General features: G+C 48.2%; 1 protein-coding gene across 4 annotated transcripts in view; it reads left to right on the plus strand.

Annotated features, from left to right (window-relative positions):
- Window positions 1-16,296, plus strand: part of LOC134435353 (DNA (cytosine-5)-methyltransferase 3A-like) — an 84,997-nt gene that overhangs the window by 12,901 nt on the left and 55,800 nt on the right. For all 4 annotated transcript variants that reach the window (XM_063184256.1, XM_063184257.1, XM_063184258.1 and 1 more), the window contains exon 4: window positions 11,693-12,125. In XM_063184256.1, coding sequence (XP_063040326.1) covers window positions 11,693-12,125 — 433 coding nt within the window. The remainder of the gene's footprint in view (window positions 1-11,692; window positions 12,126-16,296) is intronic.

Consider the following 16,296-nt stretch of genomic DNA (forward strand, 5'->3'; position numbering starts at 1 on the left):
GTGTGTTTGTTTGTTTGTTTGTTTGTTTGTTTGTTTTTAGAGTGTGTGTGTGTGTCTGTGTGTGGCTGTGTCTGTGCATGCGTATATTAGTTGGTCAGTTGTGCTCAAGTACTCGTACAGTTGCAAGGCATGCTGTTGCCATCACTTTCAAAACATGCTGTACTGCACTGCACCTTTGAACTCATTCACTTTAAATGGCCCTAAATCAACATACAACCCCCTCCCTCTGCCCCCTCCCCCTCTGTATTTAGCAGTGCGTATATATCAAGAGGGCTTTTTTGGGAAGCCTGTGCCCATTGTAAATGGTCCTGTGGGGCTGCTGTGTGTCTGTTTACATGCGAGCCTCTGGGTGGGGAGCAGGGGGAGGTAGGGCAGGTGGGGCTTCCTCCTGCTTTTGGAGGCTGTCACCCAGTTTGACTTTTGACCCCAGGCAGAGGGCACGTCTGGGTCACTAGATCACCGAGAGGGCTTGCACAACATTCCTCTGACTCATTCCTTTCGTTTTTTTTTTCTTTTTCTTTTTTTCTTGCCCTCTCTTGAACTGTTCATTTGCCTTTTTTCTCACCTTGTCTTCCTTGGAGTTTTGCCTTGTTTTTCTTGGTCACTCAACCTGCTTTTGGTCTGTTTTTTTGTTTTTCTTGCTGCCAAGTCATAGTCATTTCCATCATAGACTTGTGGCCCAGCCCTCGCTCAATCGGCTGGGCACTCGACTGCTAAACCGGCGAACTGGGTTCCATTCCGGCCCGGGGTCATTTACCAAACCCTCTCTCCTCTCTCTCTCTCTCTCTGCTAGTTTCCTGTCTCTCTACTACTCAACTAAGCCCCAAAAATATTTTTTCATAGTTCAAAATAATTTTCATAGACTCGTCATCTCTCTCTCTCTCTCTCTCTCTCTCTATCTCTATCTCTATCTCCGTCTCTCTCATTCTCTCTCTCTCTCTCTCTCTCTCTCTGGCTTACTTTCACTCATGCTTACTTACAGCTTACCCAGTCTCACCATATTCCCCTCCCCGCCCTCTTCTCCTCCTCTTCACCTCCATCCCCCCTCCCTCCCTCCCTCTCTCCGCCCCCTCCCCCCGTCCCACCCCCCTTCTCTCCCTCTTGCTCACGTTGGCATTCATCCTTGTTGGCTCGAGTGCTCTTCTCGTCTCTCAACCCTCGTAAAGGAAAAAAAAGCGAATGGGGGTCTTTTGCAGGTCTTGAGCAGATCCCCCCCTTGTGCATAAATAACTAATAGCGGGCCATGTTAGGGCATGTGAACAGCTCCCTCCCCACCCGCGACTGCGAGCAGCGCAGCTGATATTGCTGTCTGTGGTCTTGGTGCATCGGCTAGAGCAGTGTTTCCCAACCAGGGGTACGTGTACCACTGAGGGTACGGGAGCACACCTCGGGGAGTACGTAAGTGGAAAAATGTAATAATAATAACAAATATATGGAGTGTCGTCACATTGGGATAGAGGAAGAGATATAGAGCATGAGTATGACGTCATCGTATGACGAAATGTGGAGAAAAAAGGTTGGGAAACATCCTGCAGGGGCTAATGTGTGTGTGTGTGTGTGTGTGTGTGGGGGGGGGGGTCATGCGAGCGAAGAGAGGTTGAGAGTGGAGGAAGAGTGGAGCAGGGGAATGATCAGGTCTGGGGAGGAGGAGGGTGTGGTGGGGAGGATTGGGTGGGTGTATGGTTGGATCATAGTGGTGGTGGTGGTGCAAGATAGAGTTGTGGTGTTGGTGGTGGTTGGTGGTGGTGGTGGTGTTGGTGGTGGTGGGTGGTGGTGGTGGTGGTGTTGATGATGGTGTTGGTGGCGGTGGTGGTGATGGTGGTGGTGTTGGTGTTGGTGTTGGTGATGGTGGTGGTGGTGGTGATGGTGATGGTGTTGGTGGTGATGGTGGTGTTGGTGATGATAGTGTTGGTGCTGGGTGGTGGTGGTGGTGTTGATGGTGGTGGTGGTGTTGATGGTGTTGGTGGTGGTGGTGTTGATGGTGGTGTTGGTGTTGGTGTTGGTGGTGATGGTGGTGTTGGTGGGTGGTGGTGGTGGAGTAATGCGAGGGAGAGGTGACCCCGAGTGCAAGCATTGTGCTGCCGTCGCTTCAGTGAGATATACGGCCGCATGCACCGTCGTAAAAAAGCAGCCCTGTCTCTGTGGGCGGGGCCTCTGCTGGTGAGGCGTGTAAAGACATGGAGGAGAAGGGTGGGGGTCTGGTCCACGATGGGTGGGGGTCTGGTCCACGATGGGTGGGGGTCTGGTCCACGATGGGTGGGGGTCTCCGCTGGGTGGCGGCCCTTTGAAGGCATGTTCTACTCGCTCATGCATTTGGAGGTGTTCGTTTTTCGGGGGAGGTTGGGGAAGTGTATGTGTGTTTGTGTGTGTGTGTGTGTGTGTCTGTGTGTGTGTGTGTGTGTGTGTGTGTGTGTGTGTTTGTGTGTGTGTGTGTGTGTGTGTGTGTGTGCGGTGCCAGCTATTTATAGACCCTGGCAAAGCAGAAATACACACACACACACACACACACACACACACACACACACACACACACACACACACACACACACACACACACACACAGTCAGAGAGGGCACTCCCTTCCTGTTCCTCCTCCTCCCCTTGCCCCCGATGTCGTGTCACAGAGGGCCCTCTCCTCTCCCTGCTCCGTGGTCTTCTTCAGATACTCAGTACCAGTGTTGCCAGATGTGTCTGATCAAATCCCGCCCAAAAGGTTCTCAAAAACCGCCAAATTGCGCTAAATTCCGCCTAATTTCAACAAATTGCATTGACTTCTATGGGTCCAAAACGGCAGGAAAAAAACGGCAAATGGCCAATTTTTCCCGTTTTTACCCGCAGACGGCCATCCCAAGTAGCCCAATTGGCCGGGTATCCGCCCAGTCTGGCAACACTGCTCAGTACTCAGAGCCTTTTTATCTGACCGGGTCGGGTCATGGAGGCCAGCCCAGGCGCTCTGCTCTGCCCCGCGGGGGCCGTAAAAACCATCCTGGATGTTTGTCATGGCTCTCCTCTCCTCAGAGCAGAGCTAGTCCACGCAGGGCTATCTCCTGATTTGTGGATGTGTTGATCTGTCGAGTCTGTTTACAATCTGCACTGTTTTCCACCCCCACCCCCACCCCATCCTCCTTCTTCTCCTCTGCTCTGCTCGCTAACGGGGGAAATGGCACGAGATGCTTTGGATTGATATATATATATATATATATATATATTTATTTTTTTAAAGGTATTTTTATGGGCTTTTGGGGCCTTTATTTCAGATAGGACAGTGAAGGTGCGACAGGAAGTGAGTGTGGAGAGAGATGGGGTAGGTTTGGGAAATGACCCCGTCCGCACTCAAACTGGGGTCCCCATGGGCATGCAAGTCCAAGTGTGGGGTGCTTAGCGCGTTGCACCACAGCGCCCCCTGGATTAATATATTTAACCTGATTGATTCTAATGAAGCATTTTCCAAGCACTTTCTGATGAAGGATGACCTTTTTCTGAACTCTTAAAAGGTTCCTTCAGTAAAACCAGTTGTGCAACAGCTTATTTTTTAAAACGGGTTCAATGTGGACGAGGCCATCAAATGGCCTTTTGGCAGAACTCTGGTTATTCAGTCCAGTTTTATGATTTAATTTACTGCCACTAACTAACAATAGGTATTGTCCCAAATGGGCTCTGTCAAAGGCCAGGATGCGAACCTCAAGACGTTTTTTTCCAGAGCAAAATAGCCGCTGTGTCCCTCTGGTGCATTCTTCCATCCCCTCTAGGCCGGTGTGTAAGTGAACAATGTTGCCAGATGTGTGTGATCAAATCCCGCCCAAAAGGTGCTCAAAAACCGCCAAGAGACACTAAATTCCGCCCGATTTCAACAAATTGCATTGATTTCTATGGGCATAAAAGAAAAAAAACGCCAAATGGCCGGGGAGTTTTTTCCCCACAGACAGCCATCCCAACAGCCCAATTGGACAGGTAACCGCCCAATCTGGCAACACTGGTGTGTATGTGAACGTGGCTGTCCTGACGGTGACGCACAGCATGGAATATTAAAGGCCCACTACACTAAACACTGACTCTCTCCCAAGGCCACGGATTGGGGGAGGCGGGAGGTGGGGGGGGGGGGGGGAGTAGGTGCTCCAGCCTCTTCCTGAATGAAGAGCCTTCTCTGGGGGGGCGAGACTACACGTCGGTCAAGTGACCTAAACAAAGCAGTTGGTGGTGGAGAGAAAAGGGAGGAGGGGGGAGGCGTGCAAGGCGAAAGGGGGAAAAAACACCCCCTGAAAAACCGCCAACATTCCTGCACATTTTCCCCGGCCTTCGTTTTTTTTTTTTTTTTTCACGAAGCCTGTCTGAAGAATGAGGAGGAATGGGAAGGAATGTACAGTATAGCATGTACAGGACATCAGGGTAAGCCGCTGCACTCCCACAGACTGGACTCTCAGCAGAGAGAGAGAGCCAGGAAGAGAGAGAGAGAGAGAGAGAGGGCCAGGGAGGGAGAGAGAGAGAGAGGGCCAGGGAGGGAGAGAGAGAGAGAGAGAGAGAGATAGAGGGTGAGAGCGAGGGAGAAAGACACACAGAGAGAGAGAGAGCGAGAGAGAGCCAGGGAGAGAGAGAGAGAGCTAGAGAGGGTGAGAGCGAGGGAGGGAGAGAGAGAGAGTCAGGGAGAGAGAGAGAAAGAGAGATAGAGAGAGCGAGCCCAGGAGGGTGGGAGGGAGTGATTGAAGGCTGTGCGAGAGAGATTAGGCAAGATCCAGAGTGCAGTTGTTAAGCTTAACCTCCTCCTCCTTCTTCAAAAGCAACCTGACCCCATAGCTTGAAGCGTAGCCACTGCTCTGACCAATGCCGTACCTCCAGCATTTAAGGCCCTGAGAAGTCTGGATTTATATGTTGATTAGCATGATCATCACCCGTATGCCCGAGACGACAGTAAAATACACCAATGGCTCATCCTTTTAAAGGAAAGCGGCCAGAAGCTTATCTTGCGCAGTGGTAAGGGGAGATACCTTGTGGGGTTTCCAACCATTCATTGCCTTCTTCCCTCACGGCATGAGGCAGGAATATTTTTCCCTGCTTATAGTGTACGTACCGTATGGTACATCACTTTTCCTCATGTGCTGTCCTCCTCTGCTCTGCTCCCTACCTTTCTTATTTCCTCCCCCAGCAGTACCGAGAGGGCCGCTAAACCCAAATGGGGGTTTACCATTTCACATTCCCTCATCACTACTGCCACTCATCTCCTTGGCCTCAGCACCAAAATCGAAAGCCCAGTGCCTGCACTTTGGCTGCCCTGCTGCGTAGTAATAGTAGTAGTAGTAGTAAGAGCAGGGAACACATTTCTCCTTGCAGGTCAATATAAGGCCAGCGTTTCTCTTTCTTTTCTCCTAATGTGAGGATATCACAGTATAGTTGGGGTTGGGGGGAGTGTTTGAGAGCGAGACTTGTGTTCCACCAGCCCCTGTCTGACGTGCGTTGGTATTGAATGTCACCTGTAGTCATATTTTTCTCTCCGGCCTGGAAGAGATATACGTACAATGGCCACTTTGGGAGAGACTATGAGTTATGCAGCACCACAGTGAAAAAAGACACGTGGAAGAGACTGTGTAGCCTATGCAACAAGAGGGGGGAAAGAGTGTGTATATGTGTATACCATCCTGAGACTAAGTGAGTGAGAGACCAAGAAGGAGAGAGAGAGAGAGAGAGAGAGAGAGAGAGAGAGAGAGAGAGAGAGAGAGAGAGAGAGAGAGGCAGACAGACAGACAGAAAGAGAGGCAGACAGACAGATAGACAGAGTGAGCGTGCTCATTTAAGCACTAGCATTAGTCCGTTTATTATTCTTGCCCGTGAGCTTTGGAGCGCACACTTGTGTCAATACACATTTCATGTCTCTCCCCAGAGAGCGCTAAGCTAAACAACAGCTGTTAGCATGGGCGTGAGACTTGGCTTGCACACATTTTTTAAGGCACATACATGAGGTTCGTATAGGGAGTAAATCTTGAATACCTGACTCCCTGTGGAAACATCCCACGGTTTCTGCATATCACATAGACAGTGGACACACAGACACACAAACACACATACTGTACATACACTCTCTCTCTCTCACACACACACACACACACACACACACACACACACACACACACACACACACACACACACACACACACACACACACACACACACACGGACATGGATACACATGAATACTGTATACGCACCCATACACTAACACACTCATACAAACGTATACTTACCCACACAGCGACATATACACCCACATACATACCACACTAGGGATGTGCAAAAAAATCTTCAAGACAATGTATTGCGATACTTATTTTCACAATACACTGCATCGATTCATGACACTGTATCGCCATCCTTAATTTCATGATACTGCATCCATTCATGGCTCCAAAAATCGCTTACTTAATTACGAAAAAGTAAAACCACTTTTTCATTTTTTCAGTAGAGAGTAGGTAATATTTCTCTTGCACCATATTAATTGACTTATGAATGCTAGGCAGCAACTGGCAAGTAAGCTGTATTTTTACACATGTGCAGTGCTGAAGTAAATATCACAATGAATCGCAATAACACATGTATTGCAATGCATCGTGATAGTATGGCATCATGGCATATGTATCGGGATGCGCATCAAATCATGAACCCCTTCCCAATACGCACATCTACACACACACACACACACACACACACACACACACACACACACACACACACACACCCTTATGAAAAAGGTTTTTTTAGCACGGTTCGGCAGTTTTTGGTTTTACTATGGTTTAACTATAAAATTAACCGTGGTTAGTCAAGAAACACAGTTTTCATGGTTACCCCCCAAAAAACATGGATAAGCCATAGTAATACTATGGTTGGTTCAGAGTACTTAGAGAAACCATGGTTACTACAGTAAAACCATGGTCGATTTTCGTAAGGACACACACACACAAACCCTTACACATACACACACACACACATAGTACACTGGCACGTCCCAATCCTGTCCTCTCTGCGTGCATGTGATGTGACAGACAGCTTGGTGTGGTGCCAGCTAGCTCAGCTCAGTCAGTGCCAGCGTAGCGTCGGGCCTGCAGCTCATCCTGGAGATGGCTAACAGGTGGCTGGCTCTAGCTCTAGCTCAGTGATTCTCAAAGTGTGGTCCGGGGACCACTAGTGGTCCGTGACAGAGCTCAGGTGGTCCGCGAGGGGATTTCTACTTTTCCAGCAGAAGGCTCTATTTGTAACATTATTACAAAGCCAAACATGTCTGAAGTCATATATTCAACACAATAAGACAGGCTTGTAAATGTGACTAAAAAGTAAATAATCACATTAAAATTAGCAGTGTTAAATAGTACACGTCAACTGTCAATTCAGTTGACAGGTGGTCCCTAAACATTTTGGGGGGGACAAAGTGGTCCTCGGTCTGAAAAAGTTTGAGAATCACTGCTCTAGCTCTAGCTCTACTTAGTCACTGGTGTTTATACAGTACTGTATGCAGCCAGCAGACATCCAGCCACAGACCTTGACACTGCACAGCTTCTCTGGAGGGCATGCGAAGTGATGGCTGCTGTCTTGACCGGGTGACCAGGCCACGTCTAGTGTTAGAGCATCAATATTGCATTTTCAACTACGCTGCTAAAATGCTGCTACTTGACCACTGGACTACAATGGACTATGCTGGACTGCACTGTGTGTAGTGCAGAATAGCCTTGGCTTATTTGTATTGTACTATATTATTATTAAGCAGGCTTGTTGCCATAGATGGCTGGTGTCTTGACCGGGTGACCAGGCCACATCTAGTGTTTTAGAGCATCAATATTGCTGCTCATGCTAAAGCAAGATGTTAGCCTAGGAGGCAAGACAGCGCTCTTGGCAGCAATAGATGGAGTTCACTGCCAGGGTGTTCTACGTAGCGACAATCCAATTGTCAGACGATTTTGAATTGATGCCTATAAGCCAGGTCAACGAAACACCATGAAATGTGTCCTATACCGTATAGGCTATACGGTGTGTCACCTTATTTGTTGCGCTTATTGGTTGTAGTTCTATCCTATTGCATGCCCATGGGATTTGAGAGACCCTTTTTTGCCCACCCCATGCCCGTGGGCTAGCAATGTACTGTTCAAGAGTCGCGTCTACTGGTAGTTTGCAGTGACATATGATTTCCTGGTATGCCGTGTCATTTTCAGTTGGTAGAGTTTTTGGTCAAGTTGACAGGAGCATTTATGTGCCATTCAACCTCATGAAAGGAGCATTCGAGCATTGCTCTGTCATTATGAAGGGATTGATCTAAAGAGTCTCCTCTTTCATTACAATGGCCTTGTTCCTAACCTTTATTGTGTCTGTGGCGTTTGTCACTGTGCAGTGCAGACCATGTAACCAATCTGAACAAAAATGTTCTTGGAAAAAGTAAATATCCCCACTTTTTGTTCCTGCACTGGCAGGTATGAGCTGCTCTGCTTGTATTGTTTCAGTGTGGACATCAATGCTACTTCAGTGATGATAATGTCTGTCATTGTTCCCATCTGCCAAGAACCCAATTCCAAAGCTGCAACAGAATCTGGAAGGTCTGCAGAAAATACGCAGATGGCAAGAATGTTAACTGATGTGTATCCATGCCATCACACAAATTCTCTAATATTGACATGAATGTGATGTGCAAAAGCATATATATGAAGGATAAAAGTTGCCATTTTTGTGTGAATTGTTGCCTGCTGGTTTAATTAAGTAATGCCATGTGTCTCAAAGAAGTTTGGAGGTTGGGGTGCGCAGTGCGCACATCCACAAAGCAGTTATCCAGGTGCCAGGCAAAAGTGGTAGACAGTGGGATATCCCACTGTTGGATCGAAACATTGCCGTTTATAAAAAATGAAATGAAGTTTATATTTTTGGAGCTAAAGCCCAGTGTGTGGACCACTTCATCCCAAAGTGCCCAGAGTGCAGACCACTTCATGTGTCTCAAAGGAGCACGTCATAGGCACGTCATCAACTCTACCGCTACCCGTGTAAATGCTGCTGAGTGTAATGCTGTAAATGCTGAGTGTAAATACTGTTCATGCTCATGTTGACTGAAGACATGTACTTAGGATTGGCAACTGTCAATGAAAAAAATACGGGACACTTCACCATGGCAGGAGGTGTTGGGGTCCTCCCCGAGAAAATCTAGCATTTCTTAGATGTAATTTCCGGTGTCCTGTCGATATAAGCTCCCTATTGAGATGAGCTCCTTTTACCTACTGAGCATGCACACGCATGCGCACCTCCACACCGCGACTTCTGCAGCTGATTACCCATCGAGCTGAGTTACCGAACAGCTGATCTTGAACATGTGAAATATCAACTGCAACAACGCAACGCAACAATAATAGGTGTACGTTTTGCAGAACAGGGAAACATGCATGCCACAGACGCTGGTGAGAGAGATGCATTGCACAACCGCACTGGGTCATTTTTAGCGCACAGTCTCTCAATTTCCTTGCGGAAAATTAGGCCTACCCCACGTCAAACTTGTTCTAATAATCAAATAAAACTTATTAATAATCAACCCTACTGATTTAAGAAAATCTGACCTAGGCCCAGGCTTTCTCTCGTTGCGCTTCACTTATCTAACACCCATATCATCTAAAAATGTAGACAGCTGTCTCTGTTTAAGAAAATGCAAGCAATTTAATTCCCACACCCAACGATGCATCAAACTTCTCTTATGCGGCACATGCCAGCCCGAAACGTGCAGACCTACGAAATGTGAAGCAAAAGCTCTCTCACTTAGGCTAGATTATGACTCGTGTCATGTCCTGGGAACAGAAGCATTCAGCGTGGATTTTAATATTTGCAGATTTTTTTCAAATGAGCTGTGTTCGTTTCTATAGCCTACCTATAAGCTAGGCCTATAGGCCTAATATTAAGTTGGTTATTAAAAACTTCTCCCCCAAAGTCTAAAGGTGCGGACGAGACACGCTGCTCGTTTTAAAATAGTAGCCTACTAAATAAAATAGCCTAAACAATAAGCCTATTCTATAGGCAAGTTATGAGCTAATAGTTGGCTATTATTAGAAACTTCTCCGGAAAAGTCTAAAGGCATGGACGAGGCAAGCTGCTCGTTTTAAAATTGTAACCAAAATAAAATAAACAATCAATATTTTATTGGCAAGTTATTGAAACGTCTCCACGGAATGAAAATCAAGGTAGCTAATTTCGACGAGGCAGCATAAATAGATAGGACGCCACTGTCGAGTTAGGCTACCGGGAGCTCATCTCGACAGAACACCGGCATTTTAACCCATTTTATTATATGGTTGTGACGTCATCGGTCGAATGCTCCATTCATTTCAACGGGGCTCCCCAACGTTCGCACGTCTGTTATTTTTCGATAACGGACGGGTTGGTCTATAACAGACCGCTGTCAATGGCAACAAGACTTTTCACTGCTAAAGCGACTTTTCAACAAGACTCTAATCAGCTGCTGTGATAGACTACACCTGTTGTCCTGGCTACCTAGCTGTTGCCTAGCGGTGTTCCACAACGGCACTGTTTTGTTTTGCGCAGCAACAATCTTAACATTAAATAGGCCTAAAGAAATGTCCCCGCCATGTGTGAATCATTTAAGTATATCCATATAATAAGCGGGTTAACTTTCGGCGAGTCGGTCGCTTTGTGGAATAGCAGCACTTCAGAGAGAACAAGACCCCTCCGCTCCGCGTCGGGGTCTAAAGATTCTCTCTGTCGTGCTGCTATTCCACGGTAGCGACCTTCTCGCCGAACGTTAACCCTTACTTAACGTCCCATGTCACGTTTCAGTTCAATACGGAACCCGTACTTTTTATCTCTAAATACAGGATGATTCCATATTTCAAGGGACGGTTGGCAACCATACATGCATAGTATCTGCTGAATGAGCTGAAGTGTGAGTGTAGACACATCAGAGGTGGCATGGACATATGTAACAGAGGCCAACTAGCAGGTTGTGGCATGGAACGTTATTAAACCTCCCTCCCGAAGCCTCAACACAGTGCAGTAGCATTGGGATACGAGTATGGTTTAGGGGGGAGAGTGTAACAGAGGTCAACTAGCAGATTGTGGTGTGGAACGTTAGTAAACCTCCCTCCCGAAGCCTCAATATAGTGCAGTGGCGTTGGGCTATCGGACGGGGCCTTAAGCTCAGCGCACTAGTACTGTACCTCCCATTTCCGAACTGATGTAGTTGACGAGGTGGCAGGTTCGCGTCCCCGAGGGGGACAAACTGTGCGGAACACCTCCATCACACATGGCACGGCTGTAGTGAAAGGGACACCCTTGTCCCTGGTCAATTTGCATTGTTAATGCCGGTGTAACCTGAAAAGTGTCACATTTTCTCTGTCATGTCAAGTGTTTGATTTGTATGATTGTGTACTGAAAACAGACACACTTGCACTGTTAATGTCACTGCTGTCACGTTGATGGTTCTTCTCGCCACTTTATTCTCAAGTCTGTTGTGTGTCTGTGTATTGTACTTCCACACGTACATTTTTTCACTATTTTGTTTTTATTATTATATTACATAATATTGTATTTTACCATATGTGTAGTTTTATTGTGCATTATTTGTGAATGTATATTTATGCATGCACTTTATGCAACAGTTTTAAATGTCATAATACTGTATGCATTACATATTGACTAAAAGTCTTTCTATTCTCTGTCTATTGTATTGTAGCGGATGGAGGGGTCAGGAGTGGTGGGTGGTGTGGTCCGGAGTCACCCTGAGCCACAGAGCCACATGACCTCTCAGGTGCACAATGGCGATCTGGGTCACCATCACCATCACCATGGCGACCGGGCCGCAGCAGCAGCGGCAGCGGTGGCAGGGATGAAGCTCAAGGAGGAGCCCGACCCGCTGCCGGAGAACGGGCTCTTTGGGAGCATGGGAGCGGGCATCGGACCCGGACATGGCCCAGTCCCGGGCCTGAGTCTGGGCTTGGGTCTGGGCCTTGGCCTGTCTGCCACGGAGAACGGGCTGGTGGGGGTGGGGGTGGGGGCGCCCAGCCGGGACGAGCAGGAGAACCCCGAGAAGGACAAGGAAGAGGGCCTGGGGCTGGGGCCCCCGCACAGGAAACGAGGTCGCAGGAAACTGGAGCGGCCCACTAAATGTAAGCCACCGTCCGTCTGTCTCAAAGTCAAAGTCAAAGTCTTACTTTATTTTTGACTGAAAGGTCCGCACGCTTGATGATATCCTATTTTTAATGTCATGGCAGAATTACATTTCGGCCATTGAGGTCTTTCTTCCGTGGTCGAATGCGCACAACTTTCCCTCTCAACAAAGTGTACTTTATTGTCAAAATGTTATGTAACAAGTGTTAACCTGGCTCCATGCAGTCTAATATGCTTGCTTTTATCAGTATAGCTGAACACAGTTAAATGCGTCATTGCTGCCTAATTTTTTATTCAGTCAATATTTTCTTGCGTTACTCAATGCTGTCATTTGGTTCAGCTATTTGCTGCGAGTGAATATGCGTGACTGGAAATGCAAATACGTACGTGTGAAACACCATGTCTCCCACTATGAGGACTTTCGTTTTCCTTCAGTCAGTATCACAGCGGAAATCTAAGATCAACGTTTTCTCTCAGTCTGCATTTTCACCACTGTAAAATAATACAGATTATGCAGTGCCTTACACGCGACAGTAAGCACACGCATGTGTGAGGAAAGCAAATATATGCGTAGATATTTTGGGCGGTGGTTACTCTGACAAACACAGCACAGCGTAGAGCGTACTGCACCTGTGCTCCCTGGGGAGGCCGTATGGCCAAGTTGAGTATGGGAACAGACAGCTTAACATACACACAGCCGTGGATGTGTACTCTATGTATATGTATGGGCCCTACGTACATACAGATGCTCTTATTTTTCACTTCACTTCACACTTCTACCCCTCATGCAACTCTGTTTCTCTCTCTCTCTCTCTCTCTCTCTCTCTCTCTCTCTCTCTCTCTCTCTCTCCCCCCCTCTGTCTCTCTCCCTCTTGTTTATCTGTCTCTCTCTCCCTTTCTCTCTCAGTTCAGTTTCTCTCTCAGTTCCCTCAGTTCAGCCCCCTCTCTCTCTCTCATCCACTCTATACTGTATCTATCACTCTCTCTCTCTTTCCTTCCTTCATTCTCTCTATCTCTCTCCTCTTCATTTATACATTATGTCTCCCCCTCTCCTCTATCTCTCCACCTCCCTGAGCGTCTTGCTGCCCCTGTGCTGTGCTGTGCGCAGCAGGAAGGCTTTGACCTTGACGGTCGTTCTCGGTAAATAAAGTTGCCGCAGACAGCAAGCCAGCGTCTCCTGGCAGCCAGCCCTGCGGGTTGGGGGGGGGGGGGTGCTGGCTGTGTGGCTGGCTGCCTGGTTGGTTGGCGAGAGCGAGGGAGTAAGGCAGGGAGAAAGAGGGAGTGAGAGAGAGAGAAAGAGAGAAAGAGGGAGGGAGGCATCAGGCCTCTTGGTGACGACGGGCTCCTGTGCTGCTGCCTGGTGGGTTGCCACGGTGATGGCACGGTGCCCAAGCCCACTTACACGTGAAGCGCTGCCTGCCTGCCTGCCTGCCTGCCTGCCTGCCTGGTCGCCTATACCCTCGGTCCCTCCATTGCCCCCCACCATCACCACCACCATTGCTGCTGTTGCTACCACATGTTGCTACTTCTGCTGCTATGTACCTACACTATAGGCCTGCAGACAGCAATGCTGTTTACAGCTGTCTGGAAGCCATGTGCACCTGTAGAACACTTTTATTTTGAAGTGTTTGCTTGGGGGCTTTGGGTTATTCGTGCAATTATGTATAGGACAGTTGTCATGGAGAATCTGGGTGGGTTGCCACAGTGATGGCACAGCACCCAAACCCAGTTACGCGCAGAGCGCTGCCTGCCTACCTACCTCTCCGCCATCCGGTCTGACATCCCTACCACCACCCACTACATACAGTATGTGGCCGCTGCTGTGGTGTTATGATGAGGGAGACGGGTGTTATGTAGGGTGGGACTAGGAAATGGGCAAAACAAGTGAAAGTGACAGTCACATTCAATGCACTTTTCCCTTCAATGGTATAAGTGCTCTACGTATTGCCACCAGAGCCCCCTGAAGACCATGGCTGTCATCTGTTGCTATTAGCAGCAGAGACACGCCTACGGAAGCAGGGTTGCCAGATGAGGCTCATGATTTCCAGCCCAAAAGATGCTCAAAACCCGCCTGGAATCACTAAATCCCGCCCTACTCTATTGATTTCTATGACCAAAAATTGGGCCAAAATCGATTTTTTTTTTCTCCCCCGCAGATGGCCATCCTAAGCAGCCCAATTGGGCAGGAAACCGCCCAATCTGGCAACACTGTACGGAAGTGGCCCTGTTGTAACTCCGACTATGGAACTGCTATATATAGACACATGCCACACGGTGACAGATTGGCTCCCTAATTCATAGTGATGGCAGATGCTGCGCTAAGTGGTCGGGCCCAGGTAGTGGCCCAGGTAGCGGCCCAGGTAGGGGGCAAGCTCATGCCTAGATTCTGGCTCTTGGCTTTGGCATCAAAGCGAAGCTCCAGTGTGCAATGCACTGTCCTATAAGAACGTCTTTGAAGGATGGAGTTTTTTGTCTCAGTATGACAAGATCAGATGGGCAGGCAGAGACTCAGTTTTCCACTCGTTCCTGTTTCTGTCCCATTTTTGTCCTCTCCGGCCAATACATAAACTACATGAAGTGTCATGTAAATGTCATGTGTATTAGCCACAACAGTATCATGCTATGGCCCTACCATGGCACTTGGCTGCTACGCCGGCGACCCGGGTTCGATTCCAGCCTGGGTCCTTTGCCGATCCTTCCCCGTCTTTCTCTCCCCACTCGTTTCCTGTCCCTTTATCACTATCCTGTCTCAAATAAAGCACACACACCCCCCCACACACACAAAATAGTATCATGCTATATGCATTGTGAAATTTTTTCGTAACATATGGCCTAGGGTGTTTGATGTTACTCTGATGCATCCTGCCCATCTGTAAATTAAAAAACAAGAAAACAAGAGAGAACAAAATTGTATATAATGCTACACATTTATTTCTACCTAGGCCAAGTTGAAGTTCTTGGTGAAACGCATTCCTTTCCCAGTCCTGTATAGCTTTCTTCCCACACATATGCCTCAATCAAAGTCCTAGTGTGCACCCCTTTTTTGCAACGGGTCCCACTGGTCACTTGCGGTACACACACACACACACACACACACACACACACACACACACACACACACACACACACACACACACACACACACACACACACACACACACACACACACACACACACACACACATATATACACACACACACACACACACACACACACACACACACACACACACACACACACACACACACACTCTCTGTACGCACAGTAGTCCCACAGGAGTGCAGGTCAGTAACCCGATCAGCCAACGCCTCATGATTGATGATCACGTTACACAAAAACTCAACACCGCCTGGTCCGCCGCCTTGCCTTGACTCCAGCAGCAGCCTATGGCAAACTGCTCTTGGCCCTGGCAGGCATGGGGCACTGGCTAACTTAGTGTTTCTCAACGGGGGTGTTGGGGAGCCCTAGGGGGGCCGTTGATGAGGATGCAACTGAGTGGGCTGGTGCTTAGTTACCATTGGGGGGCATCAGTCTATTTTATTTTTCAATACTAAGGGGGGCATTGGCATGCCTATGATGAGGTCAAGGGGGCTTTGGGAGGCTTATGATGAGGTTAAGGGGGTGTTAGTTCAAAACAGGTTGAGAACCACTGGGCTAACTGGTTAAGCGGCCTAATGAGATGCTACTGTACCTCCAGAGAGCCCAACAGCAGACCCCCCCCACACACACACACACACACAAACACACACACACACACACACACACACACACACACACACACACACACACACACACACACACACACACACACACACACACACACACACACACACACACACACCCGCCTGGCGCCCGCTGTGCTCCCACCCAGCTGAGATCAGGTGTCTCAGGTGCCGCCACCTGCACTGCACTGCACACAGCTTTGCCCAGGGGGCTTCAGGCAAAAATTCCCCTACCTGCCTACTGTACCTACTCACCCACCCACCCAGGCCATTTCAGACCACATGTTTTAAGCATCCAGATTATCTGTGGGCGGCTAACCAAAAAAAAAAGACAAATATGCACCACAGTTGACAGCATAGATAAAACCCTGCTGATGGATCTGAAATCCGCTGCCTCTGTAGATGAATAGATCAATAGACACTGTAGATATGGACTGAGAGATGAGG

Source organism: Engraulis encrasicolus, chromosome 19 (genome assembly GCF_034702125.1).
Source record: "Engraulis encrasicolus isolate BLACKSEA-1 chromosome 19, IST_EnEncr_1.0, whole genome shotgun sequence".
Lineage (NCBI taxonomy): Eukaryota > Metazoa > Chordata > Actinopteri > Clupeiformes > Engraulidae > Engraulis > Engraulis encrasicolus.